The 15,152-nt window shown below is 37.9% G+C and overlaps 2 protein-coding genes across 2 annotated transcripts; both read left to right on the top strand.

Annotated features, from left to right (window-relative positions):
• Positions 1 to 1,706: 1,706 nt before the first annotated feature.
• Positions 1,707 to 3,920, top strand: LOC115418237 (granzyme B(G,H)-like). Its single transcript, XM_030132636.1, has 5 exons — positions 1,707 to 1,789; positions 2,058 to 2,217; positions 3,099 to 3,231; positions 3,423 to 3,644; positions 3,732 to 3,920. The coding sequence occupies exons 1-5, from the start codon at positions 1,744 to 1,746 to the stop codon at positions 3,900 to 3,902; spliced, it is 732 nt and encodes a 243-aa protein (XP_029988496.1). The 5' UTR covers positions 1,707 to 1,743; the 3' UTR covers positions 3,903 to 3,920.
• Positions 3,921 to 12,669: 8,749 nt separating this feature from the next.
• Positions 12,670 to 15,132, top strand: LOC115418221 (mast cell protease 2-like). Its single transcript, XM_030132619.1, has 5 exons — positions 12,670 to 12,768; positions 13,795 to 13,954; positions 14,182 to 14,314; positions 14,459 to 14,680; positions 14,776 to 15,132. Exons 1-5 carry the CDS (start codon positions 12,714 to 12,716, stop codon positions 14,929 to 14,931), a joined length of 726 nt encoding a protein of 241 aa, XP_029988479.1. The 5' UTR covers positions 12,670 to 12,713; the 3' UTR covers positions 14,932 to 15,132.
• The last annotated feature ends 20 nt before the right edge of the window (positions 15,133 to 15,152 follow it).

Genomic DNA, 15,152 nt, shown 5'->3' with positions numbered 1-15,152 from the left:
AAGGAGAACAAATGATCACATAACATCTACAACCATTACTGTTGTACTCATGTTCACTGCCACTATATCTCTAAAAAATAAGGTTTTTATACATCTTCTCAAATTTCATGATGTTTTCACACAGTTTGATATTTAGTTCCATTCTATTCCACAAAACCACTCAACATGAAATGCACATCTTTTTAAAGATTTGTTCTAGTGAAATGTCGTTTCATATTTAGTCTCAGTCTGCAGTCATAACCCCCCTCTCTATCTGAGAATATTTTCTGTATGTTACTTGCAAGTATTTATTTCTGGCTTTATATAATATTTGCGTTTTAATTTCCATCAAATCCTTTAATTTGAGTGTATGTGAGAATAAGAATAGTTTATATATGTCAAGGCCCAAAATGGAATCTGGCCCGATTCAGAATCGGGCCGGCCCAGAATGGAATTCTATTCTAGGCCGGCCTAGAATGGAATCCTGCTGCTATAATGTTATTTTTATACCATGTTTAATTCAAATGATCTAAATTATTACAAAAATCAATACATGGAATTTGCAAATATGTGAAAAAAAATGAAACAAACAACATTTTAATTGTAAACTATAATACACTTTATTTACAAATAGAACCTAGTGGTACTCCCCACCAATATATGGTACAGTGAAATCGACTGAAATTGACAATAGTTACTCAAGGTATGTAAGACTGAAAATGTAAAATTATGACAAATTATGGAATTATGGATCATTTGCATTAAACATGGTATAAAAATAACATTATAGCAGCAGGATTCCATTCTGGGCCGGCCTAGAATAGAATTCCATTCTGGGCCGGGCCGATTCTGAATTGGGCCAGATTCCGTTTTGGGCCTTGACATATACATAAGTAGAATCCCAGATGTCGTGAAAATCCACTTTTTATTAAGTCTGGCTGTATTCCACTATGAAACATACACCAAACAAGTTTATTTGTACATTGCAAAACATAAAATTGTAATAATGTCACTCATGGTTTGTAAAAAAAAAAAAAAAAAAAATAAGTATACGCTCCTTATGCAGTTTATCCCATAAGGACCCAGTGCCACTGTAGTGTCAGTTCCCAAATTAATTTTTCTCCCTATTTAACCTTTCAGGAGTTATTTATCACCATTTATTGTAATATTATCCTCTGTATTTTGCATTTTTTTTGGTGGAAATCAGGTATTTTTCATATTTAATTCACCAATCATATAGATGTTCATAAAAGCTCTGGCTGAAGTTGACCATCATAATATGAGAAACAGAGAAAAATGAAGAAAACTTGACTTTTTAACAAAATATATCATTAACTTAGCATAAACCAAGTCTTTCCACACACTGTCATTAATAGAACTCCATGGGTTTTACTGGTGAATTAATGTTGTAGAATATGACGGTGTTTCCACGTTCACTAAAGAGCCTCTGAACGTCCACATGGGTCATATCTGATGACCATGAAAAGATGACAAACTGCATTTTACTCCAATTATTTACATGTATTGATAGGATTAGTGGATCAACAGGTATTACACAGTTTACATCAGTAGATGGTTTTGGTCGGTGGTGGATGTTTGGGTCTTTATGGGTTAAGTGAGAACACAATATCCTCCCATCATGCTATGGCCGCAGATCAGATGATAGATGATAGTATCAAACTTTGCATATGCTTGTGATGCATGTGCTCACACATTTAAAGGCTGAATCTGTGAACTCTTCAGTAGCTCAGCTCTCATCTCATCATGCATATCCACTGTGAACTGGTAATTCTCTTATTGGCAATGACCGGTAAGTTGTTTGGAAAGTTTACACATTTACACAAGTCACTTTTTGACACTGGGTGTCAGGAGAAGTTAGAATATGTGTTGCGTGTAAAGACATGTGCATTAGTAAATATATGGCATGAAGTCTCTTTTCATGTTTTAATCCTTTCCCTTTTTGATATTGGTTCGCTGTGCCACTAAGAAAAACTGTCAAATGTTGTGCAGTAAAGACTGTATTTTATTGTTCACTAGGATGAATCTGTTGTATCTATTTATATTTTTGTGGTTTACAGTTCACACCGAAGCGATATATGGAGGTCGTGAGGCTGTGCCACATAGCAGACCGTACATGGTGCTATTGGAGAGGATGATGCCAAATGGTGAAACTAAGTACTGTGGTGGTTTCCTTCTGAATGAGGATTTTGTGATGACTGCAGCCTATTGTGAAGCCAGGTTTGTCTAAAATACTTTGTGTTCCTGACAGCGAAGGTGCTTCATTTTCTGAACTTCATGAACAACAACTTAACGTCTCTGTCTTTGTCCTCATATTGGGTGGAAAAAAAATGTGTATATATATACATATATATATATATATATATATATATATATATATATATATATATATATATATATATATATATATATATATATATGCAATTTGAGAAATAAGTATGCTTCATAACAGTTTGATTATATCTATCTATCTATCTATCTATATACATACATACATACATATATTGTTTTATGTCATTCAGGTCATACAGGTAAAATATATGGAGGCCATGAGGCTGTGCCCCACAGCAGACCTTACATCGTGTTTTTGGAGAGGATGATGGTAAATGGTAAAACACACCACTGTGGAGGCTTCCTGCTGAATGAGGAGTTTGTGATGACTGCAGCCCACTGTGATGCCAGGTTAGTCTAACATACTTTATGGGAAGGTACTCCTATTTCAGAACAAAAAAAAACAGTATTACTTTATCTAAAAAGTGACAAATTCACAAAAAGCAATAGTTATTTTACTTATATATCATTAGCCTCACAGCATAATTACCTAAGTCATATTTTTTGGCCAAATTGTGATATCTGCATTACTTTACTCTCCTAACACACCATTGGCTATGATCTGAGAAAAAAAAACAAAAAAAAAACAAAACTACGTAGGCAATTATGCTATTAGGCTAACAATATGTGAAATATTTAATTTAAATATGCATTTGATACATATTTGGTTTATACGTTTCATGGGTTTTGTGAATTGTAATATTGTGTTATTATTGTGTCATGCAATATTTTCTTCTGTATATGTCATTCATTAAATTTTGTTGTTTTAGGCATCCCAATGTTTTATTAGGACTTCACAATTTCAAAAAAAAGGAAAACATACAGACCATATCTGCTGTAAAACTGTTTCCATACAAAGATTATGATCCAGCTGAATTCAGAAACGACCTAATGTTGATTAAGGTAAAAATCATTTTAAAAAAGTGTTATTTTCAAATGTTAACTCAAAACCATTCAGTAACTGGAGGCCTTCAGTGCATGTCTCTGTACTTTATTTATCTATTTGTTATTATTTTATTATTATTATATTTATATTTTTGATTTATTTGTATTTCACAGTATCTATATTGTTCTTTTCTTTTCTGAACCTCAAGCTAAGCTCCAAGGCAACACTCAGCAGCAATGTCAGACCAATCACTCTTGCAGACCATAAGGATCCTGCTCCAGAATCATGCATCGTCCCTGGCTGGGGACGCCATGACCAGACTAGACACATGTCTGTTGTGCTCAGGGAAGTCAATCTAACACTAATCAGCAGTGAGTCGTGTGAAGAGCATAACTCATACTGCTCTGAGGGTGAAAAAAGACCTGCTGAGGTCAGTGTATTTATAGAACACAATGGACAAATAACTTATGGTGTATTTGTGGCACATATTAAATCATTATTGTGTTTGTCCTTCCAGGGAGACTCTGGTGGTCCACTGGTCTGTGAAAATGGAAAGGCTTATGGGGTGGTGTCCTCGTATAAAACAACCACAAATGGACAGAAAATGTCTTATTTTACCAAGATTTCTGACTATAGAGAATGGATTGATTGCACCATGAAATATAACTCCCTTCAAAAAAATCTCTAAAACTGTTTGACATTTATTTGGGTGGATCACATTATTTCAACTGTAATTATTCGAGCTTATCTTCAGAATTTTGAAGAGCTGATACCTGAGAGTTTTTGGTTCAAAACGTGACAAAACATAAATAAATAAATAAAACATATGACATAGACAGTATATGTGATATTGTAGCTTTATATATCTTTTTTTCCTACTTCTTTTTTATTAACCATAATCTGCTAGTTCATCAGTTTCTGCTCATCTCCTATTAGTGTGAATTTAACCTACAAAAAGGACGACACTACCCCCTTGTGGATAAAATATGTTTTTTCAACTTCTGTCATTGCTTACAACAGGGGTGTCCAAACTTTTTTTTAAAGAGGGCCAGATCTGATAATGTGGACATTGCCAGGGGCCAGTGGTCCCTTCGGACGTTTTTTAAACAGTAAAAATTACATATAAAAGCGCTGTTCTACAACAATTTTATTTTCATTGTCACAATATCATTTTTTTAAATGGCAATGTAACCAAATCTAAGCCACTCAGGTGTGAACAAATTAAAAAAAACAACAAAAAAAAAACATTTCTGCCTTCCTTTCACATCTGGAGTCAGATAACATAGAACAAACTGTATGGAGTATCTTAAACGTACGGAAGCGTATTGCATTCACAAAAAAAAAAAAATTTCATCTCTGTTTTTCTGAATTAATGAGATAATTATCTCATAATTACGAGAAAAAATAAGTAAAAAAAAAATCGGCGCTGTTTTTCTGAGTTTATGAGTACGAAGCCCGGGAGGGGACATGCAAAAAAATAAAAATTATTGCGTTATAACGCAAAAGTATTGCCTTATAACGCAAAAACTATTGCGCTATAACGCAAAAACTATTGCGATATAACGCAAAAGTATTGCGTTATAACGCAATAGTTTTGCGTTATAACGCAATCATATATGCTCTCTCTTGATTGAGGTCCGTACATAATACATTGTAATCCAGTTCGGGTCCGACCGTGCCAGGTCTGACACGCCCCCCTGTCCTGTGTAGTATGACCATAACTCTTTCATTATTAGTCCGATCGGAAAAATTCCAACGGTTTTTGAATTAAATTCCTATTTGCCCAGCTTCACGTCTGTGTGCAGCTTCATGGATACAGATGTATGTGCGCCAAGTGTGAATGATCTGCGCATGAGAAGGAGGATGTGCGCATTGTATTAAAATCCTTTACACTCCTGAGCCTCAGATGGTCCACCTGGACTGGTTTTCTTATTTTGATCATAAAAAGGTCGGAAAATATGCTTTGAGTCGTTTTGTCAGTTTTTGCAGACCACTTCGAACGTTCAATATTGCAATCACTATTTGTTTTAATACTGTAATAACAATTTAAAATGACAAAAAACACAAAAACGGAATTAGTTTTTTTTTTTTTTTTTTTTTTTTTTTTTAGTTTTAGCAGAAAAACACTGAAATTAGACATGGATACAACATTTGAAAGTTAAATATGAACTTTAAAAGTATAAAAAACTGTTTAAAACAAGCTGTGTGAGTATTTGCCTTTTATTGTGCAAAAACAGGGTAAAAATCCAAACTCTACAGGTGTGTCCCCCCCCACACATACACACACACACCACACACACACACACACACACACACACACACACACACACACACACATACACACACACACACACACACACACACACACACACACACACACAGGGCATTTGTCCGTTCTGTGTCTGCAGAGTGCCTTCATGTTCGTGGTTCTGCAAAAACAGTTGTGTCAGTTCACAGCTCTGATCCAGGCAGTGCTCCTATGGCACAGTCTGCACATGGAAAATAGTCTGTTGAAATGAAAAGTCCGTCCTCCTGTGGATGTGTTGAATGTCTGTGGTATTTGGACTGATCATCATCAGGCTCTTCCTCCGTCCTTCATCTGTGTGTGGACTGTCTTCAGTCTCTGCTCTCATCACCAGAGCCTTTGCGCATCACCGTGACTTCTCTCTCTTCATCCTTGAATGTAACTACCGGTGGACACATGGAAAAATAACACACATAGAACAATGTATTAGACAAACAAAACAAGGTCAAATTGTACTATTGAAGAAAAAAAGTCACCGAACATCAGCGTATGCGCTCTTATTTTGGAGAGCGTCATGCGCACTTTTACGCACAGAAGTCCAACATACTCCAAACTAACACATACTCTACACGGTTCGTACTTTATTCTATAAAACCACGATGCAGTATAAGCGTCAGTTTACACATATACTAAAGTGAAACAAGTAAAAACTCCATAGAAAAAACCCGACAGTGCTTCAGTCATGTAGAAAATCCACTAAATGGAACTGGGTGAACTTTACCTTTCTTCTTCAGATGTTGCTCCATCAGTCGCTCCTTCGGTCACAGATCCATCCGTAAACCTCCAGGGGGGTCATGGGACTTGGGATATCCGTCTTGCCTACATTTTCCAAAACTAGATCTAATCCGTTATCCACTCCGTTGTGCGCTCCGGTTCTTCGCTCCATGAATCCGCTCTGCTGTGTGCGTCCCCAGTCACCGAATGGCTTATTTTGCGTCTTCTAGGACAGGTGCCCGTGAAATTTTCGCACTGACCCGAGAATGTCCATAAAGCACAGAGTCTCAGGTTTCAGAAACCGTTGGAATTTTTCTGATCGGACAAATAATGACAGAGTTACGGTCATCTGAACTACACATGCATAGGGCACAGGACTGCAGGTACAGGTGTGTCTGACCTGACCGACCTGTCCGATCCCGAATGCAGATCCCAATGCAAAAACTATTGCGTTATAACGCAATACTTTTGCGTTTAAACGCAATACTTTTGCATTATAACGCAAAAACTAGTGCATTATAACGCAATACTTTTGCGTTATAACGCAATACTTTTGCGTTATAACGCAAAAACTATTGCATTATAACGCAATACTTTTGAACTATTGCGTTATAACGCAATACATTTTTTTCTCTTCATGTCCCTTCCCGGGCTCCGTATATGAGATACTGTTTCCTGAAAAAAAAAAAAAAAAGCTCTGTTTTTCTGAGTTTATGAGATACTGTTTCCTGCGGCAGAGTTGTAGATCCGGAGCTTCGTCCTGCGTGAGATGGTCTGGTGCCGCCACAGTGGTTTCCAGAGAGACTGCAGAGCTGATGCTGCCAGGGCCCTTCTGCGGGTAATCTCTGGTTTTAGGTCCCCGTTGTCTGTCACCATGGACCCCAGATACACAAAGCTCTTGACAGGTTCTACAATGTCATTACCAAGCTGCAGGGGAGGTGGATCCGGCCCATCACCGACATACATGAGCTTGGTTTTTGTCTAGTTCACTTGGAGGCCAAGCTTCTGTGCCTCTTCACTGTATCTGCCCAGAGCATCTGTCAGCTGACTGTAGGATGTGCTGAGCAGGATGGTGTCAGCAGCGTACTCCAGGTCCTGGCATTAATGAAGTCAAATAAAATGACATTCACTAGCATTAAAGAAAATAGAAACAACAGAAGAGTGCACATGTGTATTCATTTATTTGTCGGACCTGATGGAACGCATTAGTCAGAACTAGATCTGTGGAGGAGCGCCCACCCCCATAGCTTTCCACCTGGACCTGATGGAAAGCTGTCCGGGGGTGGGGGGTGAACCGGGACACCAAGACGCATATTTTCTTTAATCATGGTGAATGTCATTTTATTTGACTTCATTAATGCCAACTCCCATCACCGCGTCGTGGTGCCGGGCTACAGGCTCCGAGCGCCGCTGTTCTGTCGAGTTGAGCAGCTCCGTCCACCCGCTCCAGTCCGGCTTACACACCGGGGAGCGGATAGCTGTCCACCTGGACCTGATGGAAAGTTATTGGGGGGGGACGAACCGGTTCACCAAGCCGCTCCTCCATGGATCTAGTTCTGACTAATGCTTTCCATCAGGTCCGACAAATAAATGAATCCACATTTGCACTCTTCTGCTGTGTATATTTTCTTTAATGCTGGTGAATGTCATTTTATTTGACTTCATTAATGCCAGCTCCCATCACCGCGGTCGTGCCCTGTCAGGAAGCCGGGTTACAGGCTCTGAGCGCCGGTGTGTTTGAAGGGCTTGATCCGTGCACAAAGCGGGGCTTGGTTCTGATTTCTGTGAATGAAACTAGTTCCATGATCCGTAATCGGAACCGGTTACGAGAACGGAAACAACTTCACGCTCCCCCGAGAGGCTTTCAGCAGCAGAGATAGAAGGAGCTCCTGCCTGGACCAGGGACCACTGTCCCACTGACAGAGAAACACAGACACATTTTAGTTTTTTTCAGAAAACAGTATCTCGTAAACTCAGAAAAACAGAGCTTTTTTTTTCTTTTTTTTCCTGGAAAACAGTATCTCGTAAACTCAGAAAAACAGAGCTTTTTTTTTTTTTTTTTTTTTTTTTTTTCGGAAAACAGTATCTCGTAAACTCAGAAAAACAGAGCTTTTTTTTTTTTTTTTTTCGGAAAACAGTATCTCGTAAACCCAGAAAAACAGAGCTTTTTTTTTTTTTTTTTTTTTTCGGAAAACAGTATCTCATAAACTCAGAAAAACAGAGCTTTTTTTTTTTTTTTTTTTTTTCAGGAAACAGTATCTCATAAACTCAGAAAAACAGCGCCGATTTTTTAAACTTATTTTTTCTCGTAATTATGAGATAATTATCTCATTAATTCAGAAAAACAGAGCCGAAATTATTTTTTTTTTTTGTGAATGCAATACGCTTCCGTACCATGGTTAGAAATTAGCGAAAAGTGTTCACGGTAAGGTCACAGAGCCAGATAGAGTTAGAGTGGTGCTGCCACCATGAGGTGAAAGGAGAAACTGCATTTTGAACCTTTTATGATTCATGTAGTCTGTTCAACAGTCCAAGCGGGCCATAAATAATACATTATAAAACCCAAGCTGTGGGCCGTATAAAATCTGACCGCGGGCTGTGATTGGCCCCCGGGCCGGACCTTGGACATGCCTGGCTTACCAGCTCTACATCCTGTGCATTTGAACCAAAGTTTTAACTGAGCTTGTAATGTAGTGCATGTTGATAACACACAAAGGAAAAGTTCACTTGCTTTAATATAACAAATAAATAAAAGTTCCATAATTTGTACCAAGTCAATGTCATGTGTAATGGATATATTACTTATATTCATATATATTCATATATATTTCATATATCATATAGGCTTCTAACTCTATTTCAGATATATTCATGTCACTGTGTATTACAGAGCAGTTTGGACCTCTTTTGTGTTGTGTCCACAGTAGAAGGCCAAACCAACATTTCTCACAGGGGTCTTATCTTTAAGTTCCTGACACTAACCAAAACACTTTGCACACATCATAATTTTCTCATGGGAGACAGAGGACTACAGGGTGATTTGTATTTTTGGGATCAGACCGTCTCAGTCTTTGTCTGAGGGGTATCTCTCTCTATGGAGCTCCAAATAAAGGGATTTCTTTGACACTGAACGTTTGATCTTATCCTTCATTATTATAGACGAATTAGTAGAGTAATGTTTTTTCCATAACATGTTTTCTGTTTTATGTATTATAAGGTTCACTTCATAGTACCACACGGATGTTTCTTATTCACACCACTCGGTTTAAATCCTGTTTCAAAAGCACTGAAGGAGCTGTAATTTTACAACAACTTGCGGAATTCATTTTAATTGAGATGAGTGTTAAAGATGGCTCACGTACAGGTAAATACAGGGATAAAACATGATACGATTATTGAAATGTATTACTCAGAGGAAAATAAAAGATCAGTTTCAAGTAGAGAATTCATGAGTCATTGCATTTTTACATTCAGACTCTCAAAAGAGAACATACAGACCTGATCAAAATCTTAAGACCAGTTGAAAAATAGCTAGAATTTACCTTTTGCACATTTGGATCTTAATGAGGTTTTAAGTAGAGCTACAATATACAAAAGAAAGAAGGGGGAGTGAGACAAAAAGCACTTTGAAAAAGTAATTTATTGAAAACAACAAGTAAACAAATAGGCAGTTTATCAGCTGATCAAAAGTTTAAGACCATCGCTCAAAAAATTACAAAAAACTCTCCAAACCAGAACAAAAAATTTTCTCAGTAGGACTCAGTAATGAGTAGCTCCACCGTTCTTGTTAATCACTTCAAAAGTTCGTTTGGGCATGCTTGATGCGAGTGTTTCCAGGAGGCTGGTGGGAACATTGCTCCAAGTGGTGAAGATGGCTTCACGAAGGGCATCAACTGTGTGGAACTGATGGCCACTTTTATAGACTTCCCTTGCCATCCATCCCCAAATGTTCTTTATGGGATTTAAATCAGGGGAACATGCGGGCGTAGCGGTCCCTCGGATTAAAATCTCAGATCCAGAGCGTTTCATACAGGTGCTTTAATCTCAGTTTGGCACCGGGAAAACTATGCAAAAAACACAAAGCAACACAGTATACAATTTAACAAACAATTCACACTAAACATTTACAATAATTAACAGACTAACACAGCACTGCACCGCGCTCCGCTCTCCGAGGGCGCTGTCTGATGTCCAGAATGAAGCCGTCTCTGCTAGCCAACGTTTAGCTCCGTCTACACATTACAATGGTAAACCGGACAAACACGGAGATACACAAACAAAACAAAGCAAACAAAATGCATACAAAATGGTTCAAACAAGTCTCAAACAAATACTCAATATAAATCAATTATATTTTACATTTTACCGCATTCTCAAGTCCGCGGCTCCACACTATCAGGTAAAAGCCGGAAGTGTAACTCAACAAAAAAAAAAACACACGAAGAAGAAAATGTGAGACCTTCAAAATAAAAGCGTACACTAAAGAAGGCCCTATAGGATCACAATCTGTTGTAATCACTGTTGTAATCAATATAAATCATTTAGTGCAAAAGCCATTTACAGCGGGATGGTCCAAAAGAGTGATGTTATTCTCCCTGAAGAAGTTCTTGGTCAAGCGAGCATTGTGAACTGCAGCGTTGTCCTGTTTTTAAACGCAGCTGTTACCACACAAACGAGGGCCCTCAGTCATGAGGGATGCCCGCTGCAACATGTGCACGTAACCAGCTGCCGTATGACGACCCTGCACCACCTGAAGCTCCAGTGTTCCACTGAATGAAAAAGCACCCCAGATCATGATGGACCCCCCTCCACTGCGCCGGGTAGAAAACATCTCAGGTGGGATCTCCTTGTCATGCCAGTAACGTTGGAAGCCATCTGGACCGTCAAGGTTCAATTTTTTCTCATCAGAGAATAAAACTTTTTTCCACCTTTCAATGTCCCATGTTTGATGCTCCCTGGCAAAGTCTAAACGGGCAGTTTTGTGGCGTTGTAGGAGACGAGGTCTTTGAATTTGTTTTTTGTTTTTGAAACCCTTTTCCCACAGATGCCTTCTGATGGTTATTGCGCTGCAGTCAGCACCAGTAAGGGCCTTAATTTGGGTCGAGGACCGCCCTGTGTCTTGATGGACAGTCAATCGGATCCTCCGGCTCAGCGCAGGTGTAATTTTTTTGGGTCTACCACTTGACTTTTTTGTTCCATAATGCTCAGGATCTGTCAAAAAATTTAGAATGACTGTCTTACTGCGTCCAACCTCAGCAGCAATGGCACGCTGCAAGAGGCCTTGCTTATGCAGCTCGACGATCCGACCACGCTCAAGAAGAGAAAGCTTCTTAGCTTTAGCCATCAGGAGGGCATGACCGTGTGAATGCCCGACAGAAAATGAGAATTTTGAGCAGATTTTGGCTTTTATAGCCTGCAGTCTGAAACTTTTGCTCAGCTGATAAACAGCCTATTTCAGTTTACTTGTTGTTTTCAATAAATTACTTTTTCAAAGTGCTTTTTGTCTCACTCCCCCCTCTTGCTTTTGTATATTGTAGCTCTACTTAAAACCCCATTAAGATCCAAATGTGCAAAAGGTAAATTCTAGCTATTTTTCAACCGGTCTTAAGATTTTGATCAGGTCTGTATATGTGTAAGTGTGTGTGTGTGTGTGTGTGTGTGTGTGTGTGTGTGTGTGTGTGATAACATCAAATTCTGAGTAACTACCGAGCTCCCAAATTGAGGTTTCCTTTCTGATTCTCAGTATGCAGACAGAGGTCAAAATAACGTTTTAAAGTGGTTTGTGTAACACATATGATGCAAGCCTATGTAAAAATACTCATGTACTATCAGGTATTATCTTATTTACTTCTTTTACTTCTTGAATTGATGCACAATATATAGTACATGATATATTTTAACTTATTCAAGCATACAATGTAATATAAGTGTAGGTAAAGTGTAAAAAATAACAGCACTGGACATTGTCTTAGCAATTTTCTTAATTAAAAGTGTATTTTTAAAGCTGGTTGTTTTATCACAGAGGCATCAGGGGCCATTTATGATCAGTTTTCAAAATTTGTTTTTTTTCAATTTCTGACTGAATAAGTGAGTGGTCGTAGTATATGTAACTAGAATCCAGGCCAGATATGAAGTGACAGCACGTGTTCAGTGAAAACCACATGTAACAAATACCTTACAAATGTATTGTCGTCATGTCTGAATGATGCAAATGCATAAATGGGACGATCACCCCGTGTCACCGTGGTGTCGATAATGCTCATATATTATACTCATTTACTATAGGAGTACCTAAGTTAACGCACTGCTATCATATTTACTAATCTGTGGTCCTATTAAGTTTGTGACAGAGACACCTCCTGTGGTTTTAAAACACGTCAAACTTGCCAAACCCTTCCTTCCTTCCTTCTCACATATTAAAGGCTGAAAATGTGTTTGTGTTGCTGTTCTTAAGTTGCTCGCTTCAACTCTGGTCTCACCATGCTGACCCACTGTGACCTGGTGATGCTCGTAGTACTTGCACTGAGTGGCCAAGGTAAGTTATGAGAGTTTTTACGCATTTAGATAATACACTTTTCACACTGTGTATCATAGTATGCAGTGAAGACCACAGTACATAGCAGAGGAAGTCATAACAACGCACTTTAGATATGCATTTAAAATGATGTTGTAATCAAAATATGTAAGTGTTAGTAATAATATGCTGTAAGTCTTTATGCTGAATGTGTTTTATATTGTTGCATTAGTGTGTAAATATGACACAAACTGTAACTGCAAAAGCAAACTAATCTCTCGTTAATTTTATTTATAAGATATCGGTCCAATATCTAACTAGTAATGATAATAAATGTATTTTTCTTGCACAAAGAAAAGCAAAATGTAAATACTCAAGTAAAGTACAAGGACCTCATAATTACGTACGGAATAATTAACCCATAAAGACCCAAACAGCCACTGGAAACCAAAAACATCTATAGATGTAACTGTGTAACACCTGTTGATCCACCAATCCTATCAATACATGTAAATAATTGGTGTAAAATACAGTTTGTCATCTTTTTATGGGCATCAGATATGACCCATTTGGATGTTCAGAGGGTCCGTTGTTACTGTGGAAACACCGTCATCTTCTACAACATTGATTCATGAGTAAAACTTATGGAGTTGGATCAATGACAGTGGATGGATACACTGGGATTCAGTTAATAAGAGATTTTGGAGAAAAAGTCCCGTTTTCTTAATTTTTCTCTGTTTCTGATATAATAACCATCAACTTTAATCTGAGCTTTTATGAACATCTACATGATCAGTAAATTAAATACAGGAAAATACCTGATTTTTGTTGAAAAAATGCAAAATAAAGAAAATAATATTATAATAAAGAACAATATGTCATGCAAGAAAAGTTAAATAGAGAGAAAAATTCATTTGGGAACTGACGCAAAAGTAGCACTGGGTCTTTATGGGTTAAAGGAATTAAGTTGTTAAAAGTAATGTGGAAACAAATACTGCACAAAAAAAGGATGCTATATATATATATCTGTTGTTTTATGGTGTTCAGGTCATACAGGGAAAATATATGGAGGTCACGAGGCTGCGGCACATAGCAGACCTTACATGGTGCATTTGGAGAGGATGGTGGAAAATGGTAAAACAGTGCACTGTGGAGGTTTCCTTCTCAGGGAGGATTTCGTGATGACTGCAGCCCACTGTAACGCCAGGTTTGTCTAAAGTACTTTATGTTCCTGACAGCGAAGGTGCTTCACGTTCTCAACTTCCTGGACAACAACTTAACGTCTCTGTCTTTGTCCCCATTTTGGAAAAAAAAAAAATCATCAATATAATTAATTTGAGATAGAAATTTGCTTCATAATTGTTGTTATAATATTACATTTTATTTAATCCTTTACTTTATATATTTTATTCATGCTCAGTTTTTTCCCTTCAGGTCCTACACAGTCTTACTGGGACTTCACAATTATCATAACCAACAAAATGCACAGAGAATACTTGTGGAAAAAGCCTTTCTACACCCAGATTACGATAGCATGGATTACAAACATGACTTAATGCTACTGAAGGTAAGAACAAGGCTGTGATGTCTTTGTAATCTGATTTTGTTATTATTTTATTTTTCATGGTTCAACAAATGCAGCCTTCAGTCCATGTTCTCAGTATCTTACTGTATGTTTGTATGTTTGCTCTTATCTTTTCTGAACTTCTAGTTAAGCTCCAATGCAACATTCAACAACAATGTGAAGTCCATTGATCTCGCAGACAAAGAGGATTCCTCTCCTGAATCATGCATAACCTGTGGTTGGGGAAATTTCAACTGTGAAAAACGCCTGTCTCCTACACTCAGAGAAGTCGAGGTGACTCTACTTAACTCCACGTCATGCAAAAAGGATCACTCTTACTGTTCTGACGGACCAAAGGGACCTGGCGTTGTATGTACATTTATCCAACATGTTGGTCAAACAAGTTGTGGTCTGTCCTGACAACAGTTTCATTGTTGTTGAATCATTACTGTTTGTCCTTCCAGGGAGACTCTGGTGGTCCACTGGTCTGTGAAAAGGGAAAGGCTTATGGGGTGGTGTCTGCCGCCTATGTGCAGACCTCAGGGGGCCTGAAGGTGTATCATTATGCCAAGATTCCTGACTACAGAGACTGGATTGACTCCATCATGGAAAACAACTGAGAGCTTCAGTAACATGTGAAATATGTTTGGGAAAGGCACAACATTTTAATGAGAATTACTTGAGCTCCTTTGAACAGTTAGAGCATTAACCCATAAGGACCCAGTGTTACTTTTATGGCAGTTCCCAAATGAATTTTTCTCTATATTTAACCTTCTTTAAGTGATTTATTACCATTTATTGTAATATTACCTTCTGTATTTTCTGTTATTTCAGTGAAAAT

Source organism: Sphaeramia orbicularis, chromosome 4 (assembly GCF_902148855.1).
Source record: "Sphaeramia orbicularis chromosome 4, fSphaOr1.1, whole genome shotgun sequence".
NCBI classification, from domain to species: domain Eukaryota; kingdom Metazoa; phylum Chordata; class Actinopteri; order Kurtiformes; family Apogonidae; genus Sphaeramia; species Sphaeramia orbicularis.
The sequence above is the reverse complement of the archived record's forward strand: the minus strand, read 5'-3'. Positions and strand labels throughout refer to the sequence as shown.